The sequence below is a fragment of the Typha latifolia genome, chromosome 2 (assembly GCF_019914945.1).
Source record: "Typha latifolia isolate L0001 chromosome 2, TyphaL0001v2, whole genome shotgun sequence".
Taxonomy (NCBI): Eukaryota; Viridiplantae; Streptophyta; class Magnoliopsida; order Poales; family Typhaceae; genus Typha; species Typha latifolia.
The window spans coordinates 4,755,033-4,776,150 of NC_133087.1; the positions used below are offsets into that span (position 1 = coordinate 4,755,033).

Below are 21,118 nucleotides of genomic sequence, written 5' to 3' on the forward strand. Positions count from 1 at the left end.
TAATTCTATGTTTTACTTGATTTTTACTCAATGGGAACCGGGAAGAGTTAACTACTCTGCTTACAAGCGGAACCTCTATTGGTCCACTGTTTTCAGCTTAGTCTTGCGGAATCCGACCCGCTGCTTTCACCTTCTCATCTAAAACAACGCCAGCGACCTGTTCGATCAAGTGCTTCCAAGAACCAAGAACAATTATCTCTTCTCCAGTTCCCAATACTTACATTGCCCACAACCTATTCGATCAAATGCTTCTTAGAACCAAAACGAGATTGCCAACGCAAACCAAGGCCAAAGGAGAATGCCATTCCCCACTCTCAAAAACCCTCTTCCGGTCCTCCATTCTTCCTCCCATCTCCTCCTTTCCCTTCGCCTCTCCTCCTCTTCTATCTTCAATCCACTTCACCACCGCCGCCGTCAGCAGCAAAACCAGCAACAAAAAGACCACCAAGAAGAGCTCCCAAACCCCTACGACCTCATGAGAGAAGACCCAATCCAGGTCTGCTCCGACCTCTGGGTCCGCTCCTTCTCCCGCCCCACCACCCTCCCCCTGACCAATCTCACTGGCTTCTTGAAAAAGTTTGATCTTTGGGTTCTCGCCTACCAGCGCTCCTGCGCCCACCACACCGGCTCTTTCCCTCCTCGCGCAGCCATTCACCTCGCCCACCTCCGCTCCCTCCTCCTCCTCCAACGCGCCGCTTTATCACCATCCTACACCTGGGGTGCCGCAACGCATCTACTCCTCCGCTCCCCTGCCGACCCCCGTCCACCCGCCCGATCTCCCGCCGCAAGTTCCAAGCCCTCCTTGCCAGTTCCCCGCCCCCGTTCCAAGACCGCGTCGTCCAAGAGCTCCTTCTCCTCCTCCTCGAGCCAATCTTTGAAGCCCGGTTCTCCCCCAAGTCCCACGCTTTCCGCCCTGGGCGGAACCCACACACCGTTCTCCGCACCATCAGGTCCAATTTTGCTGGCTACCTCTGGTTTCTCAAGGTTGATCTCACTGATGTCGTTGATGGGCTCACTCCAGATGTGATCATGGCATGTTTAGAAAAGGGCGTTGCGGACCGGAAAGTTCTTGGCTTGATCAAATCTGCGCTGAGGACTCCGGTGAGAGTGGGGTCATTATCGTCAGAGAAAGAAGCTGATAGGTTGAGTAAGAAGAGGATGAAGCGGAAGATGCTGAGGAAGAGCAGGAAGAAGAAGGTGTTGAATGAGAACGAGCCGAAGCCGGATCCATACTGGTTGCGCACATTCTTTAGCTTCGCACCAGAGGAGGCTGCGAGAGTTTCAAATTATGGGAATTGTGGAATTTTGAGCCCATTGCTTGCAAATGTTTGTTTGAGTGAGTTGGATTATTGGATGGAAGAGAAGGTACACAAATACTTTCGGCCATCAAAGCTTGACTCAATTTGGAAGGATACAATTAATGATGGTTGCCATAACCCTGCTTGGCCTGAATTTGTTCCATCGAGTGGAAAGGAGAAGACAAGGAAAATGGATTTTGTTCGCTATGGTTCCTACATTTTAATTGGGATTCGAGGACCAAGAGAGGATGCCGTGGAGATCAGGAAAGATTTGATTGAATTCTGTGAGAGTAAGTTCGGTTTAAGATTGGAGAATGCAAGAGTAGAGATTGAACACATAACTAGGGGGATCGAGTTCTTGGATCATGTAATTTCTCGACGAGTGATATACCCTACACTGCGATACACAGCCTCTGGAGGGAAGATTGTAAGTGAAAAAGGTGTTGGAACTTTGCTCTCTGTCACTGCAAGCTTGCAACGATGTATAAGTCAGTTCAGACGCCTTGAGCTCGTCAAAGGGGACAGGGATCCAGAGCCACTGCCTTGCACAGCAATGCTTTATTCTGGACAAGCCCATACGAATTCTCAAATGAACAAGTTCCTCGAGACCATGGCTGATTGGTACAAATATGCAGACAACCGGAAGAAAATTGTTGGGTTCTGTGCTTATGTTATAAGGAGCTCTCTGGCTAAGCTCTACGCAGCAAGATATAGATTAAAGTCTCGTGCTAAGGTTTACAGGATTGCATCACGTGATCTCAGTCGTCCACTGAAAGAGAGCACAAGGAATGATGCACCTGAATTCTCTGATCTATTGAGAATGGGACTTGTTGATGCCATAGATGGTGTTCAGTTTTCTCACATGTCATCGATTCCATCATGTGATTATGCCCCTTTCCCTAGAAACTGGGTACCTCACCATGAACTGGTATTGCGTGAGTATATTAAGCTGCAAGATCCAAAGTTTTTCTGTGAATTGCATAAGACAGTTAGACGACAGGAACTAAGGTCACCACAGGAAGTTATGTCAGAAATGATATGGAACTATAAGACTTATGGTGTTTGGAACATGAATTCCCAAAGGACTCTAAAAGAACAGGGGAACACTGACGTAACTGCCAATAGTGACAGAATACCTCTGTTGGATAAATAGTCCAGTATACTTAAGTTGGAATTTTGCCAGGTTAAAGAAGTGCAATGGTTCACTTCCCAGTGGTGATACAGGCTAAGGAGATGCATCCATAAGGTGGATTGTTCAGTCAACTGAACAGGAATTCTGAGTTCCAAGAGATACTTCTGTATTTTGGGAGATCTCAAGGTAAATGCTCAATAACTTCTTTTTTCGTAGATAAGAAATATGAAATTATGTTACATGTTGTGGATAAGTTCTGCAAGTTTTGTTTTGGCTGGTCCTTCATTGGATGTCCTTCGTCTTGAGTAAGCAAAGTGTTTCCAGTATGTCCTTCAGTTTTGTGGTCACGCTGGTTCAAGACTAGTGGTACTTCAGGTCATTCTTCATTTGTAAATGTTGAAAGTATGTCTTTCATGTGTAAAAGCTAAGATTACATGCCACTCTTATCCTCAACAGTACGACACCATTAATCCGCTCCAGGAAGACTTGGTTTCAATGTGGGGGCAGTCCAGCTGTACATATTAATATTTATGGCCTTGTTTGCTTTGAGTTCATAGACCCCCCTATCTGGTTCATGGACCTATAACTTGATTCAGTAATGAAACATTTTTTTATCTTTTTTATATCTAACTAAATTTACTTTATAAACAAATTAAAATTAAGAAATAAAACTACCAAATCTAGTTCAGAGTTTAGCCTCAAACCAAACAAGACCTATACTACTCTAATGCCCAAGAAGAAAGAAACAAGAATAATGATTTTTATGTTTGTGTCAATGTCTCTTCTTATCTACATAATTACAAGTATCTGGAAGCTAAATCTAAAAGAATTGGCACTTCCTTGTGCTGATGGATAGTGATATATTTGACCTGCAGATTCAGGAGAAGCATTCTATAAGAAAACAAGCGGACTTAACATTTATTGTATAGTAGCATATTACTTGCTATTAGATAAAAAGGCCCTCCTCATTTTGGCCATAACTCTCTTGATGTTAGTGAAACTTGAGATCTTTCTATCATTTTTATGGTATGAACATAAAATATAGGCAAGGATCCTCAGTCATGGCCTCCAAATATTATTCTTATTGAAGTGCAGTTATGCTGTCTGTCAACAATTTTAAGATCTTTGGGGAGATGATGGCTGTATATTATTTATAGCTAAACCATTTTGCGCTCATCTGTCACATTGCTCATTGCACTGCTGAAGATTTCTTCTGTTTAGGCTTGAATCTGATAAGTGTGAGTAGTAATTCTGGAAATTGTGAGGATGCTGTTACTTTTCTTTGTCACTATGTGATGGAAGATCACCAGATAGAAGACTACTTGCCTTTTGGGCCATACCTTAGGATATGGCCTACTTCCTGTTGCTGAAGGGCTTTCTGTCGGTCTAATGGCCTCTGCCATAATATCTGAAATGATCTTGAAATTTGGATGCTTAAAAATGTCATTTTTGTCTTTCATATGAATTGTGCGATCTCGCACAACTAGTATAATGACAGGTTAATTTATTTGTCTAGACATGCTGAGTGTGCTTGTATTGTGCTTGTGCAGGAAATGAACTTCAGGACGTGCTTGCAATTTCATGCAAATAAGCAACAATATATCATTCTTGACGAGTGCGGTATCTCAGCGGACATGGCGTCCTCAAATGTGGGTCTATGAAAGGCAAGTTTTTGGTGGTATACAGATGGTGATTATGACAAATTGAATGAGTTTGGTGATTCAGGGGAGGACTCTTTACAGGTATTATTTCTCAAAGTAATTTGTTGTTAGTTTATATATTAACTACTGGTTCTTCAGTTTTTCTCGGCAGGTAAGAAAAGTTCCCTTGGACTTTTGGCAAGAACTTGAAAAATCCTTTGTTGCTCCTTTTTCTTGCACCATACTTTGTTTGCTCTTATGAAATATAATATGATGTTATGAATACATGTTAATAAGTATTTTCAGTCTACTCTCGAGATTGAAGGGGCTTCCGTACAACCCTGTCCAATGGAAAGGAAATGACCTAATTAAATAGTAAGCCGCCGCAGAGGAGAGTCGAATTCTCATGGGATGCTAAAGAACGTCCTTTTTATTTCACTTGATTTATGGCTCTCCTTTTATACAGAATCAAACACCATATCATATGGGAATAGAATAGAGAGAGATCAAGAAAAGATGCCATGCAAAGGATGATACGAGTATGCAGGATATGAGGCTTTTATTTGACGACAAAGCTGTTAATTTAATTGTGTTTCCATATTCCATATTAAACACCAGATTAGAGAGACAGAGGGAGGGAGAAATCTTTTCTTCAATTTGTTAATAGTTAGACAGCCATCGAAGCTATTGGTACTTCCTTAAAATAAATCTGAATAATTAACTGCCAAGGGGTCCTTCCAGTTGGTCGTGAGGGAGATTCTGCGAGAATTTTATATAGCCCTGATGATGACTTAATTGTTCAATTTAATATCTAAATTATTTTAAACTTTATGTATCAATAGACTAAGAACTAACAATAAATAAATAAAAAGAAATGACGTGGAAAGCAGCACTAACTAGGCAGCTCCTTGCACTAAGTAAAACTACCAATTCCATTTGCCTGTCTTTTAAGCGCATCATGGTCTCTTCAGTATATACTAAAAGGATCTCTAACATGAAAACGAAATGGTGGTAAACAACTAAGATTTATTAAGTATTTTATTTTGTTCTAAATAATTACTATCACGAGAATGAAACAACAGGCGCAAGGATTTATTTATCAAGTTTATAAATCACCTATAAACAACACTAATTTATTCAATAGGAAAAAAAATTATATCTCTATGACAAGCAAATGAAACAAACAGCCCACAAAATTTTATTCGTTAATTTTCTTGGAAGCAAGAAAAAAGAGATCCAAAATTTGATTGTTCTGCCTTGTCATTTTAACGAGGGTTTCTTCCGTGCAATCGAATTAATTCTTTATCAATCAATTTGATGAAAATCTAACGGTTAAGATCTTTAAGGGTATAATAGGAATGAAAAATATTACCGGTTTAGCAGGTAATTTTTTTTAGATATATAATCTTGCACATTATTTTTTAACAATTATATTATCTTAATATTTTATTAAGTAAAAGACATATATATCATTAACTGAGAGTAATGTATATATATTAAAATAAGGGTATTGATGTCTTTTATAATTAACTTGATGAAATTTTAATTACATTTTATCTTTTTAATTATTTTTTATTATTTACATATATCTCCCATTAATTTAAGATTGATTTAAATTAAATTTTAATAGATAGAGATAGAGAATTATATTTAAATTAAAGTTTATCTCCAAACAATCAAATTTAAATTATTTAATATTAAATGATATCTCCTATAATTAAGGCATAATTATATTTAAGAGAGAAATCTTAACGGAAAAACGTGTAGAGCGCTTCTTCCGTACTTATCAATCACTTTGATGAAGATCTAATGGTTAAGATCTTCAAGGGTATAACAAGAAAATTGGAAAGTTAGGCACACGTAATTAATCTTCTTAACTGATATACTCTTTTTCTTACGTAATGTGATTTTGGAACCGGTACCGGGAAATCGGTACCGGGTATGAAAACTGGCTATTATAGCCGTTGGATTAAGATTATAATTTTTAAAGGTGCATTGAAGTATTTGCCCATTTTAATACATCATTACAAACACCAATGGATTCAAAATCTTCCTTCTTAGTTATTTATTAACACAGCGATAAGAATCTCTATTAAAAACACTTAAAAATGATTTCATCGGTAACTTTCTCAAAGAGAAATAAAGGGGGCAAATTTCAACCGTCTCAAAAAGTAAAATAATTTCTGAACTTTTATTTGTATCATTTTGTCTACTGTAGTTTAGATGAATGTGAGACTGTTAATCTTTTTTATCCGAACTTAACAAAAGTAATAAATTACCATAATATTTCTATAACATTGATAACATCGTTGTTCAAGTATATATGCATTTTCTATCCATATTGTTAAAGATGAATCATATATTTAATGGGAGATAAATGTGATAGTTAGATAATAATTAAAGTTTGAAGTTTGTAACTTAGATAAGAGATATTAGAAGATATTGAAAGTATATATATATATATATATTTTTTTTTTTTTTTTAAATTTTAAGATATAATACAATGGGTAAATTTAATAAAACGAGAATAGCAATTTTGATATATTATAGTGAAAAAAAAAGATTCTTTAACAATTTTTTAATTTTTGTTGTACTTTCTCCGTTAACTTTCATAAAAATCTAAACCACGATAATGAAAGCAAACGAAAGTAGGAGGAGTAATTTAAATTTTAAGCAAAATCATATGGGAGAATTTATTATTTACCCATAAACAAAAAGGAAAAGACAAATTTGCGTAACCAACAGTAAAAGAACGTAAAAAAAGAGAAAAAAATTCAAGCATATAGTAGAAGAACGTAGTAATCCCATTTATATGATATGATTAACTGATTACTGACCCCTTTTCACTTCCCCTAGGGTTCCTCCTCTACGAAGGCGGATACGGGATAAGACAACCCAATCCCTGCGATCGTCTTAAAGTTAATCTTTTTGCCCTGCGGATCGCTAAGGTGCATATCGCACAAGGAGACCCAGATCAAGAGTTCCTTGGTCTTCACTCCGGTCATCTTCCTCATCCGGCGGTCCTCGACGAACGCCGTCACCTCCGTGCCGTAGGAGACGACCCTCCCGATCTTCTTGAAGGTGTGGATCACCGCCTTCTTCTGGCGGAGCCAGACGAAGCCGGTCGAGCGGTTGTATCCGACCTCGTCGAGATCGGGGAGGGGGAGGAGGCCATTGGGGAGGTGAAGCTCCAAGAGGAGCTCCGCCGCCTTCTCCTTGCATAAGGCGGCGCCCGTGTAGACCTCAGCGCCGGCTCGGTGGGTCTCGATCAATTGCAATGCCATGAGGTAATTAGGATTTCCCCCCCTCCCTTTTTTCTTCCGTCTTCTCGTTTCTTTTTCTTCCTATAGATTGCGGGAAGAGGGAGTGGGCTTCGGTGGGTTTTTATGGAGGGACGAAGAGAAGCCGGAGTTGGTGGGGTAGAATAGGAATTTCCTTTTTATTTTTTTAATTACATTAGGCATATTTTTCTATATTTTTGTAAGCTATTTTATTTAAGTTTAAAAAATTTAGAGTTGCTAACCAGGTTTAAGGTTAAATATCATTCTCAATGTATGCCTCTGTTTCCATATACCATTGGACTGAAAGAATATATATAATAATTATGAAATATATCTAATGTTTTCAAATCAGATAGTTTTATAAGAAAATTATTTTGGCCGAGAGTAAACTAAAGTGTTTGATGTCATTATCTTTCTGTTAAGCATTGTTAAGCAGAGAAAGTTAGACTTTCTATTTCCCTTTTTCGAGTCACATTCCTTGCTCATCATCGAGACTTTTTGTTAGAATAATTTTAAACATACTAATTTAGTGCAGCTAGTGGGATTGAGAATTTAATTGAATGGTTTTTATATGCATTAGTAATCGAATTAATAATGTCTTAATGAAACCAGTATTATTAATATTTGAATTTGAATTCTCTAATATAATATGAGCTTTTTTTTTAAAAAAAAACTATCTAATAGTAATTTGATGTGGTCGTACTTCCATTCGCCAGTGTAAATAATGCGAAGCATTCAATTCCCACGTATCAAAAACTTCGTTCATTTGTGCCACTAAACATGCCCATAGATAGAAGTTAAAGAATTCTTCTTAAGTTAGTGTTATACATTCTCAAGGTTGTTATTAATATAATGGAAGACTAGGGGATTATGGTTTAAATATATTTTATTTTATCCTTGGACTTTATCTCGTCCAAAGCAAGCAGCTTCCAATATATATTTATAGAGGAATAGGTCATCGTGTTGTGTTAGGGCCAAGCAGAGTAGAGAACATATAAATATAGAAGATAAAAATGAAGACGTGGTTGGCATCGTTCACTGTTTTTAGTTTCATTGTAATTTTCTTAGTTTGAATTGTGATTAATATGTAAATAAGTTTAGTGAGTATTTCATATAATAGTTTACTCTGAAATTGGAGAAAGAGAATGAAAAAGAAAAGAAAATAATACTTGTAGACTCTTAAGCATAGGGTTGCCGAAATAATATAAATAGCTCAACGTAAAATTATAATATTCTATATTTTTTTTATTACATTTGTTTTTTTTTTTCATCTTTGCGGTATATTATTGATTATAAAATTAATTATGACTGTCTAAACTGAATAATTTAGGTATATTATTGATTATAAAATTAATTATGACTGTCTAAACTGAATAATTTAGCATCTTAATAAGACGTTGAACTGTTCAACATTTTTTTATTAAATAAAATGGCTATCATGTCAGATAATAAGTTAATAAAAATGGTGATAAGATTAATGACTTAAGCTATAAAAAAGATGCTAAACTCAACGGTGATTCACCTTCTAAGTAAAATGCTGTTAGGCTGATATGAAAAAAACTAGACCTTTTTCTTTTAAAATTCGTTAGAGAAAGGCTAATCTGGTGAGAAAACTGAGGTTTTCAGTAGGTGTTATGTTTTTCACCTGAGAATGTGACGGAAAAGGTACGCCGATGCCCCCACAAAAATTTACAAGCCCAGATAGAAACGCCAAAGAAGCTAGCAAAAGGAAAGATGGGGAGGTATGGACATGGCAAAATTATTTGTCTGTCGATCGGTTAGGTATATATGGACATGCAAAACTACTGATGATCGATGTTCGATTTACGCACATTAATGTTTGTGGAGCCATTTGTTTGTCTTCATATGCCTCCTTCCAATAATATTCTTTACCATCACATGGATTGCTAGTTCATCGACATGCAATTTGATAAGAAATAATAGAGCTCCGTTGAGTATCATGTGAGAGAATAGCTTTGCTGAGTCTTCTATATCACTCATTTTTTCTACAAAGAGTTGCTAAATAGTAGTTTGAAAAGCCTTAAACTTGGAATGAGTAATTTGCTCAAAACTAAGAGCTAACGACCCAATATGAGGCACATCAGGTTGTCCCAACATTATCAAAGTAAATGATCGGACAATTAGATAGCTGAATACTAAGATTACACAGCAATGAAGATACCCAATTGATCTCAGTCAACTAAGAATGTGACGGAAAAGGTACGCCGATGCCCCTATAAGCCAGATAGAAACGCCAAAGAAGCTGGCAAAAGGAAAGATGAGGATGTATGGATATAGCAAAATTATTTGTCTATCGATCGGTTAGGTATATATTGACGATCGATTTACGCATATTAATATTTGCGGAGCCATTTGTTTGTCTTCATATGCCTCCTTCCAATAATAATCTTCACCATCATATGGATTGCTAATTTATTGGCATGTGATTTGATAAGAAATACGTTGAGTATACTTTGAGAGAATAGCTTATTAAACGAAACGAAAAGAGAAGAAAGAAACAAAATATTTTTTTTTTCCTTCTAAAGTTTGAATTTTGTAATAGTATTTTAGTTAAGAGCAATGCAAGGTAATTAAATCTATGAGCTGCAAGGCCATGATGTGGGCTTATTAGTGCACATCCTTGAACGAGTTGCCGGTAGGGACATGGGAGTCTGAGGATAATTCTACATGCTAGTCCCAAACCTAAATATAAGGAACAGAAAGCTAAAAGAAAGAATGACAAAAATTATTACAACAGCGATGGAGAACAAGTTTTCACTTAAGAATGTGTCTAATATGACCCCTTAAAATGGAGCAAGACATAAGAGGCCAATCTTGTCTCGAAAATATAGTAAACGAGCTCTAGGGAATGACTTAGTTAGAATATTAGCAAGCTGATCATTGGAGGATACATGGGCATCTCAGAGAATTTCACTTTGGACTTTATCATGAATGAAGCGAAAGTAAATTGCAACGTATTTTATTTTTGAATGAAACATATGATTCAAACACAACTGAGTCATGATGGCCTTCACAAGCTTCAAAATGAAGAAATAAAAAGAGAAGAACTAACAATCTTTATTTGATAAGTTTGGAACGCCACAAATAAATTCTATTAAAGTAATTCGCTACACTCAAGAAGGAGAAGAAGGTGAGTGATAATAATTGATAGATTCATCACTAAACTAAGGTTTAAATAAGAATTTCGTAACTCTAATGGAAGAGAAATTTCTGAACTCATTTCATGTCCATTTCACTTCCAAAATAAGCATTTGCAAAGACTAAATAGATTACATTTTCTAAAAGCTAATAATATTAAATGACCTGCACACTTATTAAGTTAAAGGAACTGAAAAGACACTAAAAATGAACGAAAATAAAAACCTAATTCATATTCTTCTGGTTCTGAAATTGGCTCAATCATGCACGACTGTAACCCAAATTAATTACTTTTATAAATGAGCAAAGTGATTCATTTAGGCTTGATCTCCACTTCGTTCTTTGCCGAGTCTTCTATATCACCCATTTTCTCTACAAAGAGTTGCTAAATAATAGTTTGAAAAGCCTTAAACTTAGAATGAGTAATTTGCCCAAAACTAAGAGCTCAATGATCCAACATGAGGCACATCAGGTTGTCCCAACATTATCAAAGTAAATGATCGGACAATTAGATAGCTGAATACTAAGATTACACAGCAATGAAGATACCCAATTGATCTCAGTAGCTGTATTAGCAATAGACCGATATTCTACTTCAGCTGATGAACAACCAATGGTTTTTTGCTTTTTGGAGCTCCATGAAATAGCATTTCAACCAAGGTATACAATATTAGCACCTATTGAGGAATAGTTTTCTGGGTCTCCTACCTAATCAACATCTGAGTAGGCGTATAAGGTATTAGAAAATGCATGTAAAGATAAAAAGGGAATCACGATAAAGCTGAAGGCCATGATCAGGAGTACCACAAAGATAATGAAGTAGACGCTTGACAAGTGTCCAGTGCTCAGTTGTGGGTGAATGCATAGACTGGGAGAGCTTACTAACAATAAATCTTATATCAAGTCTAGTGAGAAGAAGATACTGGAGACTACCCACAACTGCTCTAATTTCTGTAGGATTAAATAACTTACCCCCTAAGTACAATGATAGTGTAGTACCCGATGAAAAAAGAGTGTGAATTGGTTTGGCCTTAAACATGTCTGAGCAGATGAACTTGAGTGAAGGCTACAAAGAATTGGTTCATGAAGTCCAAGCTCGAGATAATCCAATCTCATTGGATGAACTCCATGAAAAGCTTTTAAACTTCGAAGTTTCTTTTCAAGGTATCAACAAAACTGAACCATCCTACTTTCCAACATTTGCTAATCCAGCCAATCGCACCTACAAAGAATGGGATAATTTGTCACATTCTAGTTCTCCCTCTGGCAACAACAATGGCTGGCGTCTATCCTCACATTCTGGTAGCAGCAATATGGGCTAGTGCCCATCGCCTATCTCTTCATTCTTCTACCAGCAACAACATAATAACTCTTACTTGATTTCTTTTCTTTTCGATACTTCATTAGGGATATCATTATCCTCTTCCTTTATATTATTCGCAACAAACTCTCTCTGTCTCTTTCGCCTTTCCAACATAACCCTTAATTAAAAAACTTTATCTCTATATTGCTATGCTGCAATTTTATTTCATAGAGAGAGTGCTATAGTAGTAGATGAGCATAAAATCTTCCCTTATTATAAGGATAGAAGTACTAGTCTTTTACATATTATAAACAATTACAATATACTAAAAGTGAAGGCGAAATTTTATAAATTAATAAAAGAGCGTCTAAATGAATATATTGTTAAGTATCTATTTTTGTACAAGCAAGTTGATTTTTTTGTCGATATTATTGATGATGAATATCTCTTGTTAATATTTGAAGTATACTCACTGTATCAAAAAAAAATTATATGGTAGTAAAATATATAAACATGAAAATGGGTTAGTATAATATTTGTGAATTCCATAGACATAATTACGAATTTTATAAGTATTAATATTTTGGATTAAGTTCAAATTCACCTTTAGATTCCAGACTTTTTTTTTAAAATTTTGTAGATATATGTTCAGATCTTGTTAATACTAATTATGGATTCCTAAATGTTTCTATAGCCTACAAATACAACCAATATCCATCCATATAGCAACTTTAAAGACGCTAAAAATTTCAGCATATTTTATGACATAACTTTATAACCAACTTTAGACATATGATATGTGGTCGCGAAAATAAAATAAGAATAAATGTAATGATTCTTAATAGAGCATAATAAGATTTTAGGCGATAAATATATAGGCATATAGGAAAAGTAGGAGTAAATGAAGAAAAGGTACAGGTTGGCAACTACGGCTAGAAATCACAGCAGAATCACTGAAAAAAGTGAATATTAGGTTCTCCCAATTTAAATTTTAAACTTTCTGTCCACTCTTACCACTAATTGGATCATATAATATGTCATCGGGAATATTTTAAAGCATTGCAATTGTTTCATCGTAACTTTCATAACTTTTCAATGTATGATGATTTATTTTGACTGTTTTAGCAATGGTATATATATATATATAATTCATCTGCAGAATTTAAATTAAATTTTAAACAATGGGGAATGTGAATATATATATATATATATATATATATATATATATATATATATATATATAATGATAATAGCAACATTTTTGGTTAGCGACATTCTCTCTTTATTTTTAATCGTTTAAAAGCCCAAAGACTATATATAAGACATAGAGATATATCTACAAATCTCTAATTGTATTGTCGAGTTATTTTTTTAAATTATCATACCGTCGAATTATTAACTGAGCTGAGAACCAAATAACTAACTTAAAAAAAAAAAAAAAAAAAAAAAAAAAAAAAACGGGCAATCTCTCTTCAACGTGGAAATTGGAAAGTGAGTGGAAGTGTTTTCTCTTTTCTTTAGTTCATTGAAAGTGGAGAAACTATGCCACTGCGTTTGTACCGTTGCGTGCCAATCGCCACTCTTCCTTCCAATTGTACCCACAAATGGTCCATTCCCCACAGCACACCAAATCAGCAATGGTCTTGAGAGATGATCTCCTTCGTACAAGACACTCACCACCTGCAACTACAACGCAATCCTACTGCCTCCAGGGAAGGAACGGGCCTGCCTTTTATTTGATTCCGACTGCGGCTCGTCTTTCTTTCTTGGATTCGATAGACGCTCTTAAACGGGCCTCCTTCCTGAGATCGTTCGTGTCCAAATCCCCACAAAGATTTATCAAGGTTCGCTCCCCTCCCCAGCAAGAATTTATCTTAGATCGTACCTTAGTTGACGAATTAAGTTAAACTATAGCGATCTCCTTGTATATTCCCTTATTTTCCACTTCTTTGAGACATTTGTGAGATTAAGAATGTGAGGGGGGAAAAAAACCAACGATCTTTGCAAAGTCTTATTATCGATATATAGATTTTTTATTTTGAAATTTCTATCTTTAATTTATCGGTGGATGTATGATCTGCACTAGGTTAGCTGTTGGGGAAAAAAATGCAAGAATCTTCAAGTACTCTACATCTTCTATCTATCACTATGAATTGCAACCAAAAAAAAAAGAAAAAAAGAGAAAGGTTATATAATATTGCTTGCGGTTGTGCTGCAAATCTTCCTATGTCAGCATTGGTGTGAGGTTTCTACATCTCCATGAGAAACAAATGGTCCCCATCTCGAATCACGCTAATTTCATCTATTTCTGCATAGTCTCGAGTGACCACTTTTGTGGGACGATGAAGACCGGGAAATTTCTGACCTGCAATGTTGTAAGATACGTAAGAAACAGGGATAAAGGAAGTACTATAATTCACTTCAAGGTTCTTTACTTTCTCTTTTCTTAGTAGCATGGCATGCTGTGCTGCCCTCATGCCACTGACACGGCAATCCTTAGTTAGTAGCTTATGCATCTAGCTGAGAATTCTTTTTCATCAAATATTTTTGCGACATCAAACAATAGTTAGTTACTTACCAGCAATTTGAAGAAGCTCCTCAATTGATCGAGGCAAGTTTATAAGTTTTCCATTTTGTGGTGTTGAATTCCTTAACTTTGAGGGATATATGTGAATAGTAACCCTTTTGTTGGTCAATTCATAGTTGCTATCAAGTGAATATCTTCCTCTTGTTGAACATGTAGCCATATCCAGGTCAGGAAACCTTGAGTGCGTCATCTTTTGGCTTGCCGGCCAATTGCTTTGGATTGTACTGTCTTCCATGTTGTTTGCTGATTCTATCTCAATATGATGATCTTCTACAGAATTTGTTCTTTGTTCACAATTCAAATGGATATCCTCCTTTCCTTGTTTATTTGCCAAATCTTTTGGTGGATCATCCTGTTTGTCTATATATGCTCCTTGCTGTAGAATATCAATAATAGTGCTCAAGTCGGTATTTTCTTGTGCTGGGCAATGCAGGACTCCTGCATCCTTTCGTATTTGGTCTGACCATTCTTGAATCTGATGTTCCTGGTATGGAACGTAGAAGCTTCCGTATTCCCTCAGAGATCTATGAAGCTTTTGACTGAATAATCCCGGACACTTTTGTTCCACTTGAGCAGATGGGCTTTCATGTAGCTTCAGCTTCTGTAAAATGGTGCACAGGAGCATCAGCTTGTATTCTGCCACAATGAGAAACATGTTTAAGCAACTTTACGGTGTATCTTGAATGGCCAAATTAAAATAATACCTGGTAAAAGTTGTTCATTACAATATAACCATCTATATTTTCCCTAATAATGTTCACAAATGTAGTACTGCTGAGCCTCAGAAGTTGTGAGAGTTCAGTTGTTCGATAAGTAAAAGGTTGTGGACTGCAACATAGAACCCCTATCTCCCCAAAAATTTCCCCAGCAGATACCCTTCCATGTATCTGGATCACATATACAATGCATTTGTTAGATGGATATAGCTTCGTATTAGGAAGCGTAAGTACAATCATCTTCATACTTGTTCAGTGCCATCAACAGTTGTCCTCAAATCCTGCAATATAACATCAGTAAGGAATTATATTTGAGATTAGTATGATAGTGGAAAGTTTTACTTCATAATTGAGATTGTCATAAAAGGAAACACTAACCACAGCTCCAGAGACCACTATGTAAATATCTTCTGGTGCTCCATTCTGCAGTATTACATCTTCCTTTGGTGGAAGATACTCAGCCTGCATTTCCATCACCTATGTATGACAAATTTTATTAATACACCAGTAGTTTCAGTATGCATTACGTTATAAGATAGATAATGGCTGCATATAGTAACTTGGTGCTATACCAATTGGAAAGTAAAATTGTGGGAAACTCCATGGAAAAGATAGACATTTTGTACAATGGGAAAGAACAAGTTGTAAGCTATGCTTGAACGAATTCCCTTTGGAAGACCATTCAAAGTTTCTTGCTGTTTTATCACCTCCGTTTTGAACTTCAGGCATATGTGAGATAGCATTTGATCCTTTATGTGCTTGGGCAGTTGATTCCGTGCTGAAAATTCCGAAGCAGCCTGAAAGGTATCCCTCTACAGCATTGAAAGAGGAAATCAGGAAAGGAACGAAAAATGTACCAACACTGTCATTATTGATATTGTATATGAATAATATGATGAGCAACCATGCCATAGAATTCAGATTTCTGTCAAACTCTAAAGTGGCAGGTCAGTGATGATTTTATTATTGGAGTAGAATCCAGTAAAAAACTAATATCCAGTTACTTTACTGTAAGATGTCTGTTTTGCTTGCTTACTTCAATTGTATTGACAGTATTGTAACTAACTGTTATGCAAGAAATAATATACTAGTTTCTGATGTCAGCTACTTTCAGACAACTGGGACAGACAGCACATACAAAATTCCTGGTGCGGCTGGTTCCATGAACAACAAGGTTCGTCATGTTGCCAATGAGGTAAGCAGTGAATCCCAAATTAAACAGCATATAGAAGATATCAAATAACATTTCTCTTGGATTCTCAGCATGTAAGTCGCCATAACCAGTTGTTGTGAGTGTTGTAATGGACCAGTAGATTGCGGTGACGTATCTGTTCCACAGGCTTTCTGATCTGAAGTTTGGCATCACTGCTCCTATCCAGGTTCTATCAGGATTAGGGTATCTATCAGCAATCAAATAGTTGAAGCATCCAGCACAATGTATTGCGAAAAGAGTAACCTGCAGTTCAATGTTGACATGTCTTCCTTATGCATCAAAGACTATAACTTCTGTTGAAATCTGAGAAAAGGTAACAAAAGAAAACAGAAAGACTTACTGAAACAAGTTTTGTGCAACGAGTCCAGAAATAGTTGAAACGGATATCCTTCTCAAGCCTGGTGAAAAAGGAAAGGTCAAATGAGCATCCATCTTTTAATGCCATCCAATTCTGCAGAAGATGGACAAGACAGACCTTGCAAATAGTGAACTGACCCGACGAAGGCGCCATAATCGGAGCATGTTGAGTATCTTAAAACCAAGGCCATTACCATGACTGTTAAAGAGGAAACTGAGTGGTTGAAAAGGAGCGGTTGAGCAGACATCGAAGATGAACCAGGTGGATAGATACCTGTAGCTCACACGCTTGTTACCTTTATTAAAGCAGCTAGAGTTCTTTCTAATTCATGGTATTACTGAGGCAAGAAGAAAAATGTTTATGGTGTAGACGGATACCTGGCTGCAATTCTCTTTGGATCATCCACTAGAAGATATGATTTACGTTCAATGTAAGCTACGAAGAAGGTGAGAACAATGTCAATTGCAAAGAAGCTGTTGAAAATGTTTTCAACGAGTAGAAGATTATCTGGCAAGTATCTTAGAAATGCTAGTTCAAATGGGCATATCCATGCTGAATAAATAACCAGGAGGATCAGGAACATCTCCCACGCTCTGAAATACACAAGAAAATGAGGAGTTGGATTAGTTGTTTTTCCTACTTGCATCTTGATGCTAGAGTCCTGAGTCAAATTGGAAACTTCACCTGTAACGCGGATCATAAGGAGAAATGATAAACTTCCTCAACTTGATAGACTGATTCATCGTTGCTCCAAGAGATGGCAGTAGGTCACTGGAGAAGTTGTTGCTATTGTTTTCCATATTGAATTCATTGTTGTGGAAGCCTTGAAAGAAAGTTTTTGCATAACGGAGGGTCATATTTGCTTTCTGATGGCAAAGAAGCTGAATTTTGTATGGTAACAGGTAAGGCATTGGCTTAAATACCATGAGTTTAATGAGTGGTAGAAATCAGGTCAAATAAAGGAATTTAGAAGAAAGTAAAGGTTTTATATTTGGGTTTCAGCAGAAAAAAGATGAAGGTAAAGTACATGTGTTTCTTGTGGGCTTATTGGAGGCTGCAGGAATAATACCATTAGGGGAGGTGCGGGATTTATTTAATCACTATAATTACTTTTGAAAGTTAGTAAATTTTAAATAGTAATATAATTGGAGATTTGCATTCCCATTTTAAGTTGGAAGGCATGTGGTCCACATAATTGTGACAGGCCAGTTCTTTGATATTGCTTGAATGGCTGTGTTTAACAATACGGTGCTTTATCCTTTAGATTTATGCTTCACTGCTACTTCTACATATCTGAGCTGAGATCCAGAAAACCAGGAACTTATGGTTTATCTGTGACACTGCAAAGATGTTCATTTGCTATTTTTGATATGGAAGAAGTTCTTATATTTCCTCCGGTTGAGATTACAACCGAGTTGCATGAGTTATGGGTTTGTCATTGGAGGTCTACTTTGCTTCAGGAGGCAGTTTTCCCAGTTTCAACCTTCAAAAGATATCTCTTATGCTTGCTCTGTATGTTTCAAGTTGGGTGGAGAGTCTTCTACAAACTGATGTCGGCACATGAAATCAACTCAGCATGCTAACTTTGACTCCAGTCCTCTAGCAACTTCTCAGCAACCAGCTGTGGGTTGGTTTGGCAAGGCTGCTGAACGTTTTCAGTCATTTCAGTGGACTAGAATATTTTAGATGTAAATCATGGACGCCCAAATCTTCCACGAATATGCTCAGATCAGTTTACAGGTTATAATGACAACAAAAGCAAGGAGAGAGTGCATGAATGCCTTCTTGAGGCGCTTTCAAAGGTAGTTGGGTCTGAATAATCTTTCCCAATTCAATTGCGTGTCAAAGAGTTGATCTCTCTATTGTTACAGGGTGCTTGAGATGATTAGCAATAATTGATCTGAAATATCTTGGTTAAGTCTTATCTTCGCCATCCATTGTGGTTCTACACTTGCCATTTTCGAAGGTTAATTTCTGGCCATGGATTGCTTGATCTGCCATCTGCCTTGGACCACATGGCTCAGGATTAAAAGAGCCACTTCATTCGCTATTGTGGTTAATCAATAGCTAGAGTTCTGTGTTTGCCATCCACAAATCTTGGATCTATTCAAATCACTGGTGAGTTCAACTAGCATTTATACCTTGCATGTCACTTTCATGGAACCTCCACCAGTATCAGACAATACAAAGAGGACCTTTCTGGTGAACTACTGAAGAAGAGAAGGCATGTGATGGTATCATGGTAGGACAGTTATCATTAACTGTATTGCTCTTAATTGCTAGTGTTCACTATCTTACTGACCATTCATTATTAATGTCTGAGAGGTTCTCAAAATCGACTTGATTACTTCCCACCACAGGAGTATCTAATTGGGTAGTTATGACACCTTTAAACAAAGTGTAGATATGATCACATGGTAGTACCACCTTTACAGAAAGTTTTAGCACAAATGTGTGCATAATGTGAATTTTAGGAAAGCTTTTCACATTTGAAAAGGAACTGAGTTAGAAAATAGTCCAAATTAATATACCATTTTTTTTTTTAATCTTTATGCAAATAGAATGAGCTGGTCCATAATTAAAAGTAAGGAAATAAGCCACAATCAAAGACAAGTAATTATATAGAAAACCCTCCAATATGAAGTCCATTTCGAACCTCCATTATAATCAATAGTAATAGGCTTATAAAGTTATTCTCTGGGTAAATCTAAATGATCATAAACATCAAAAATTACTCGGATCACAACTAAAAAAAAACTAATAATCAAACAAAAAAATGAGAACAATTATATCGAAGTTGATGAGTTTCACAAAGTGCTGCTTTCTCTTGAGAGTGGATTGGACAAGATCTTCAATAAAACTAGTTTCTTTATCTTTTAAAATCTCTCTTTTCTTGATTAGAATGAAACTCTAGCCCTCTTTTCTATTTCTCCTTTTCTTTATCCTAAATTCTCTTCACTAATGCGGGTGAGTCATAATCACATAAGATAGAATACATAAACCCGACAAATATCCCCTCCCACCATATGTGAAGGTAGAGGTGATCAACTGGCCTTAAGCTTTGCTTGAAACTGACCGAAATTAATTAGGCTAAGTCTAGCTTGAACTCAGATTGGGCTCGACTCAGCCTAATGTAAAATGGTAATTGGTGATATGGATTAGATCTTTGCCCGTCAAGTCTGACCCAAAAGCCGAATCTGTTATGCCTGCTTGCAGCCTAGGTCATCAAGCCCGCCAGTCTGTTTCCTATGGTCATTTAGTCCCATACTGGAAGTTAATATATTTGAGAACTAGTATATAGGTATTTCCTATGATACATAATATAATGTTTGGTAAACCAAGCTTGAGCCCGATATCTCACAAGCTAATGGGCAGTTGAGCTTCGGCTTGAAAACCTAGTCAGATCCTAGTCCAATACTGTAAGCTTTGTTTAAAGAAAAATTTGCGTATAACACTCTATTTTTTAATAAAATTATGATTTATACTCTACATTTTTATTATTTGTAAATTGAGCCATATAATTTAGTAAATATGTGTAGAAAACACTCTATATTAGATTTGAACTAACACCGTAAGAATCTGTTAAATAGAGATATTTTATTTCTAAAATAACTAAAATGTCCTTATTTCTAAAATAACTAAAATGCTCTTAGTATGTTGGTTGAGGGTATTTTCATAATTTTATAGTATATTTAAATTAAAGATTTAATTAAGTTTAACTAGCAGATCTAATAGGAAGGTGTTTTATGCCCATAGTCGCTAAATTATAAGGCTAAATTTGTAAATAGTAAAAATGTAGGGTGTAAATCATAATTTCGTTAAAAGACCGAGTGTTATGTGAAAATTTCTTCTTCTTTTTTAAATATCAATTTTATGAGCAAAAAGTTTAATTTTAGGATCTTCATACAAACTAGTCCTAAAACAAGACAGACTTTGGATAGGAGTTTCTGCCTCAATTAGACTACATTGGACTATTAATTCATCGAAAGTCACATGGTAATACTTGGCTGACTTGTTTCCTTTATGTAAGTTGGTTCCATCTACCTAATAGTTTAGGATAATACGAGGGTGATAAATATTACATTTCAATTTGTTTTTTTATTTTTATGTTAGTTCAAATCTCGACGAGTAACTCTCATATGTGTTGACATTGGTCCAAGACTAGAAAGAGAAAAAGAGATCTCATACCTTCACCCTTAAACTAGAGTTTCACAACCAAAACTCATGATAAAGGCAAAACAAATATGTAAGATCTATATATAAATCAACTTATACCCAATTAGAGTTCAATGAAAACAGTAAGTAAATATAACACCGGAAGTAAAGAAATATAATCATAAATAACTGTAATAAATAAATACAACCATAAAAATCATAAATAAACTAATACATAATACTATAAAAAATAACTTAGAACTAAATCCATGAAGA

General features: G+C 35.9%; 3 protein-coding genes and 1 long non-coding RNA gene across 9 annotated transcripts; 2 read left to right on the forward strand and 2 right to left on the reverse strand.

The window, feature by feature from the left end:
* Positions 1 to 23: 23 nt before the first annotated feature.
* LOC140781588 (nuclear intron maturase 1, mitochondrial) lies at positions 24 to 4,380 on the forward strand. The gene is given in 3 exon segments (XM_073127638.1): positions 24 to 758; positions 761 to 2,616; positions 3,981 to 4,380. Coding segments are annotated over 2 exon segments (2,151 nt in total). The 5' UTR covers positions 24 to 298; the 3' UTR covers positions 2,452 to 2,616; positions 3,981 to 4,380.
* A 2,357-nt stretch (positions 4,381 to 6,737) lies between these two features.
* On the reverse strand, positions 6,738 to 7,414 carry LOC140782284 (uncharacterized). Its single transcript, XM_073128774.1, has one exon. It carries the CDS (start codon positions 7,352 to 7,354, stop codon positions 6,923 to 6,925), a length of 432 nt encoding a protein of 143 aa, XP_072984875.1. The 5' UTR covers positions 7,355 to 7,414; the 3' UTR covers positions 6,738 to 6,922.
* A 5,910-nt stretch (positions 7,415 to 13,324) lies between these two features.
* LOC140782154 (uncharacterized) lies at positions 13,325 to 19,022 on the forward strand. Of its 4 annotated transcripts, none has more exons than XR_012107819.1 (2): positions 13,325 to 13,657; positions 16,221 to 19,022. It is a non-coding gene; the product is annotated as an uncharacterized lncRNA (long non-coding RNA). The 4 variants fall into 4 exon arrangements; XR_012107818.1 differs by having other exon boundaries at positions 16,231 to 19,022; XR_012107816.1 differs by lacking the exon at positions 13,325 to 13,657 and adding an exon at positions 15,922 to 16,063.
* On the reverse strand, positions 13,814 to 17,637 carry LOC140782153 (potassium channel KAT1-like). Of its 3 annotated transcripts, XM_073128583.1 has the most exons (11): positions 17,372 to 17,625; positions 17,065 to 17,280; positions 16,805 to 16,960; positions 16,670 to 16,727; positions 16,255 to 16,572; positions 15,689 to 15,928; positions 15,495 to 15,593; positions 15,365 to 15,397; positions 15,105 to 15,287; positions 14,392 to 15,001; positions 13,814 to 14,178 (listed from the first exon to the last, which is right to left on the reverse strand). In XM_073128583.1, the coding sequence occupies exons 1-11, from the start codon at positions 17,611 to 17,613 to the stop codon at positions 14,063 to 14,065; spliced, it is 2,271 nt and encodes a 756-aa protein (XP_072984684.1). In that variant the 5' UTR covers positions 17,614 to 17,625; the 3' UTR covers positions 13,814 to 14,062. The 3 variants fall into 3 exon arrangements, with proteins under 3 accessions (XP_072984684.1, XP_072984685.1, XP_072984688.1); XM_073128584.1 differs by lacking the exon at positions 17,372 to 17,625 and having other exon boundaries at positions 16,825 to 16,960; positions 17,065 to 17,202; XM_073128587.1 differs by lacking the exon at positions 13,814 to 14,178 and having other exon boundaries at positions 14,891 to 15,036; positions 17,372 to 17,637.
* Positions 19,023 to 21,118: the final 2,096 nt, after the last annotated feature.

Coding starts and splice junctions, on each gene's coding strand:
- LOC140782284 (XM_073128774.1), bottom strand. CDS start 7,354: ATGGCATTGCAATTGATCGAGACCCACCGAGCCGGCGCTGAGGTCTAC.
- LOC140782153 (XM_073128583.1), bottom strand. CDS start 17,613: ATGGTATTTAAGCCAATGCCTTACCTGTTACCATACAAAATTCAGCTT. Junction 17,281..17,371: donor CCTTATGATCCGCGTTACAG/GTGAAGTTTCCA, acceptor TGTGTATTTCAG/AGCGTGGGAGATGTTCCTGA. Junction 15,002..15,104: donor TAATGAACAACTTTTACCAG/GTATTATTTTAA, acceptor ACCATTTTACAG/AAGCTGAAGCTACATGAAAG.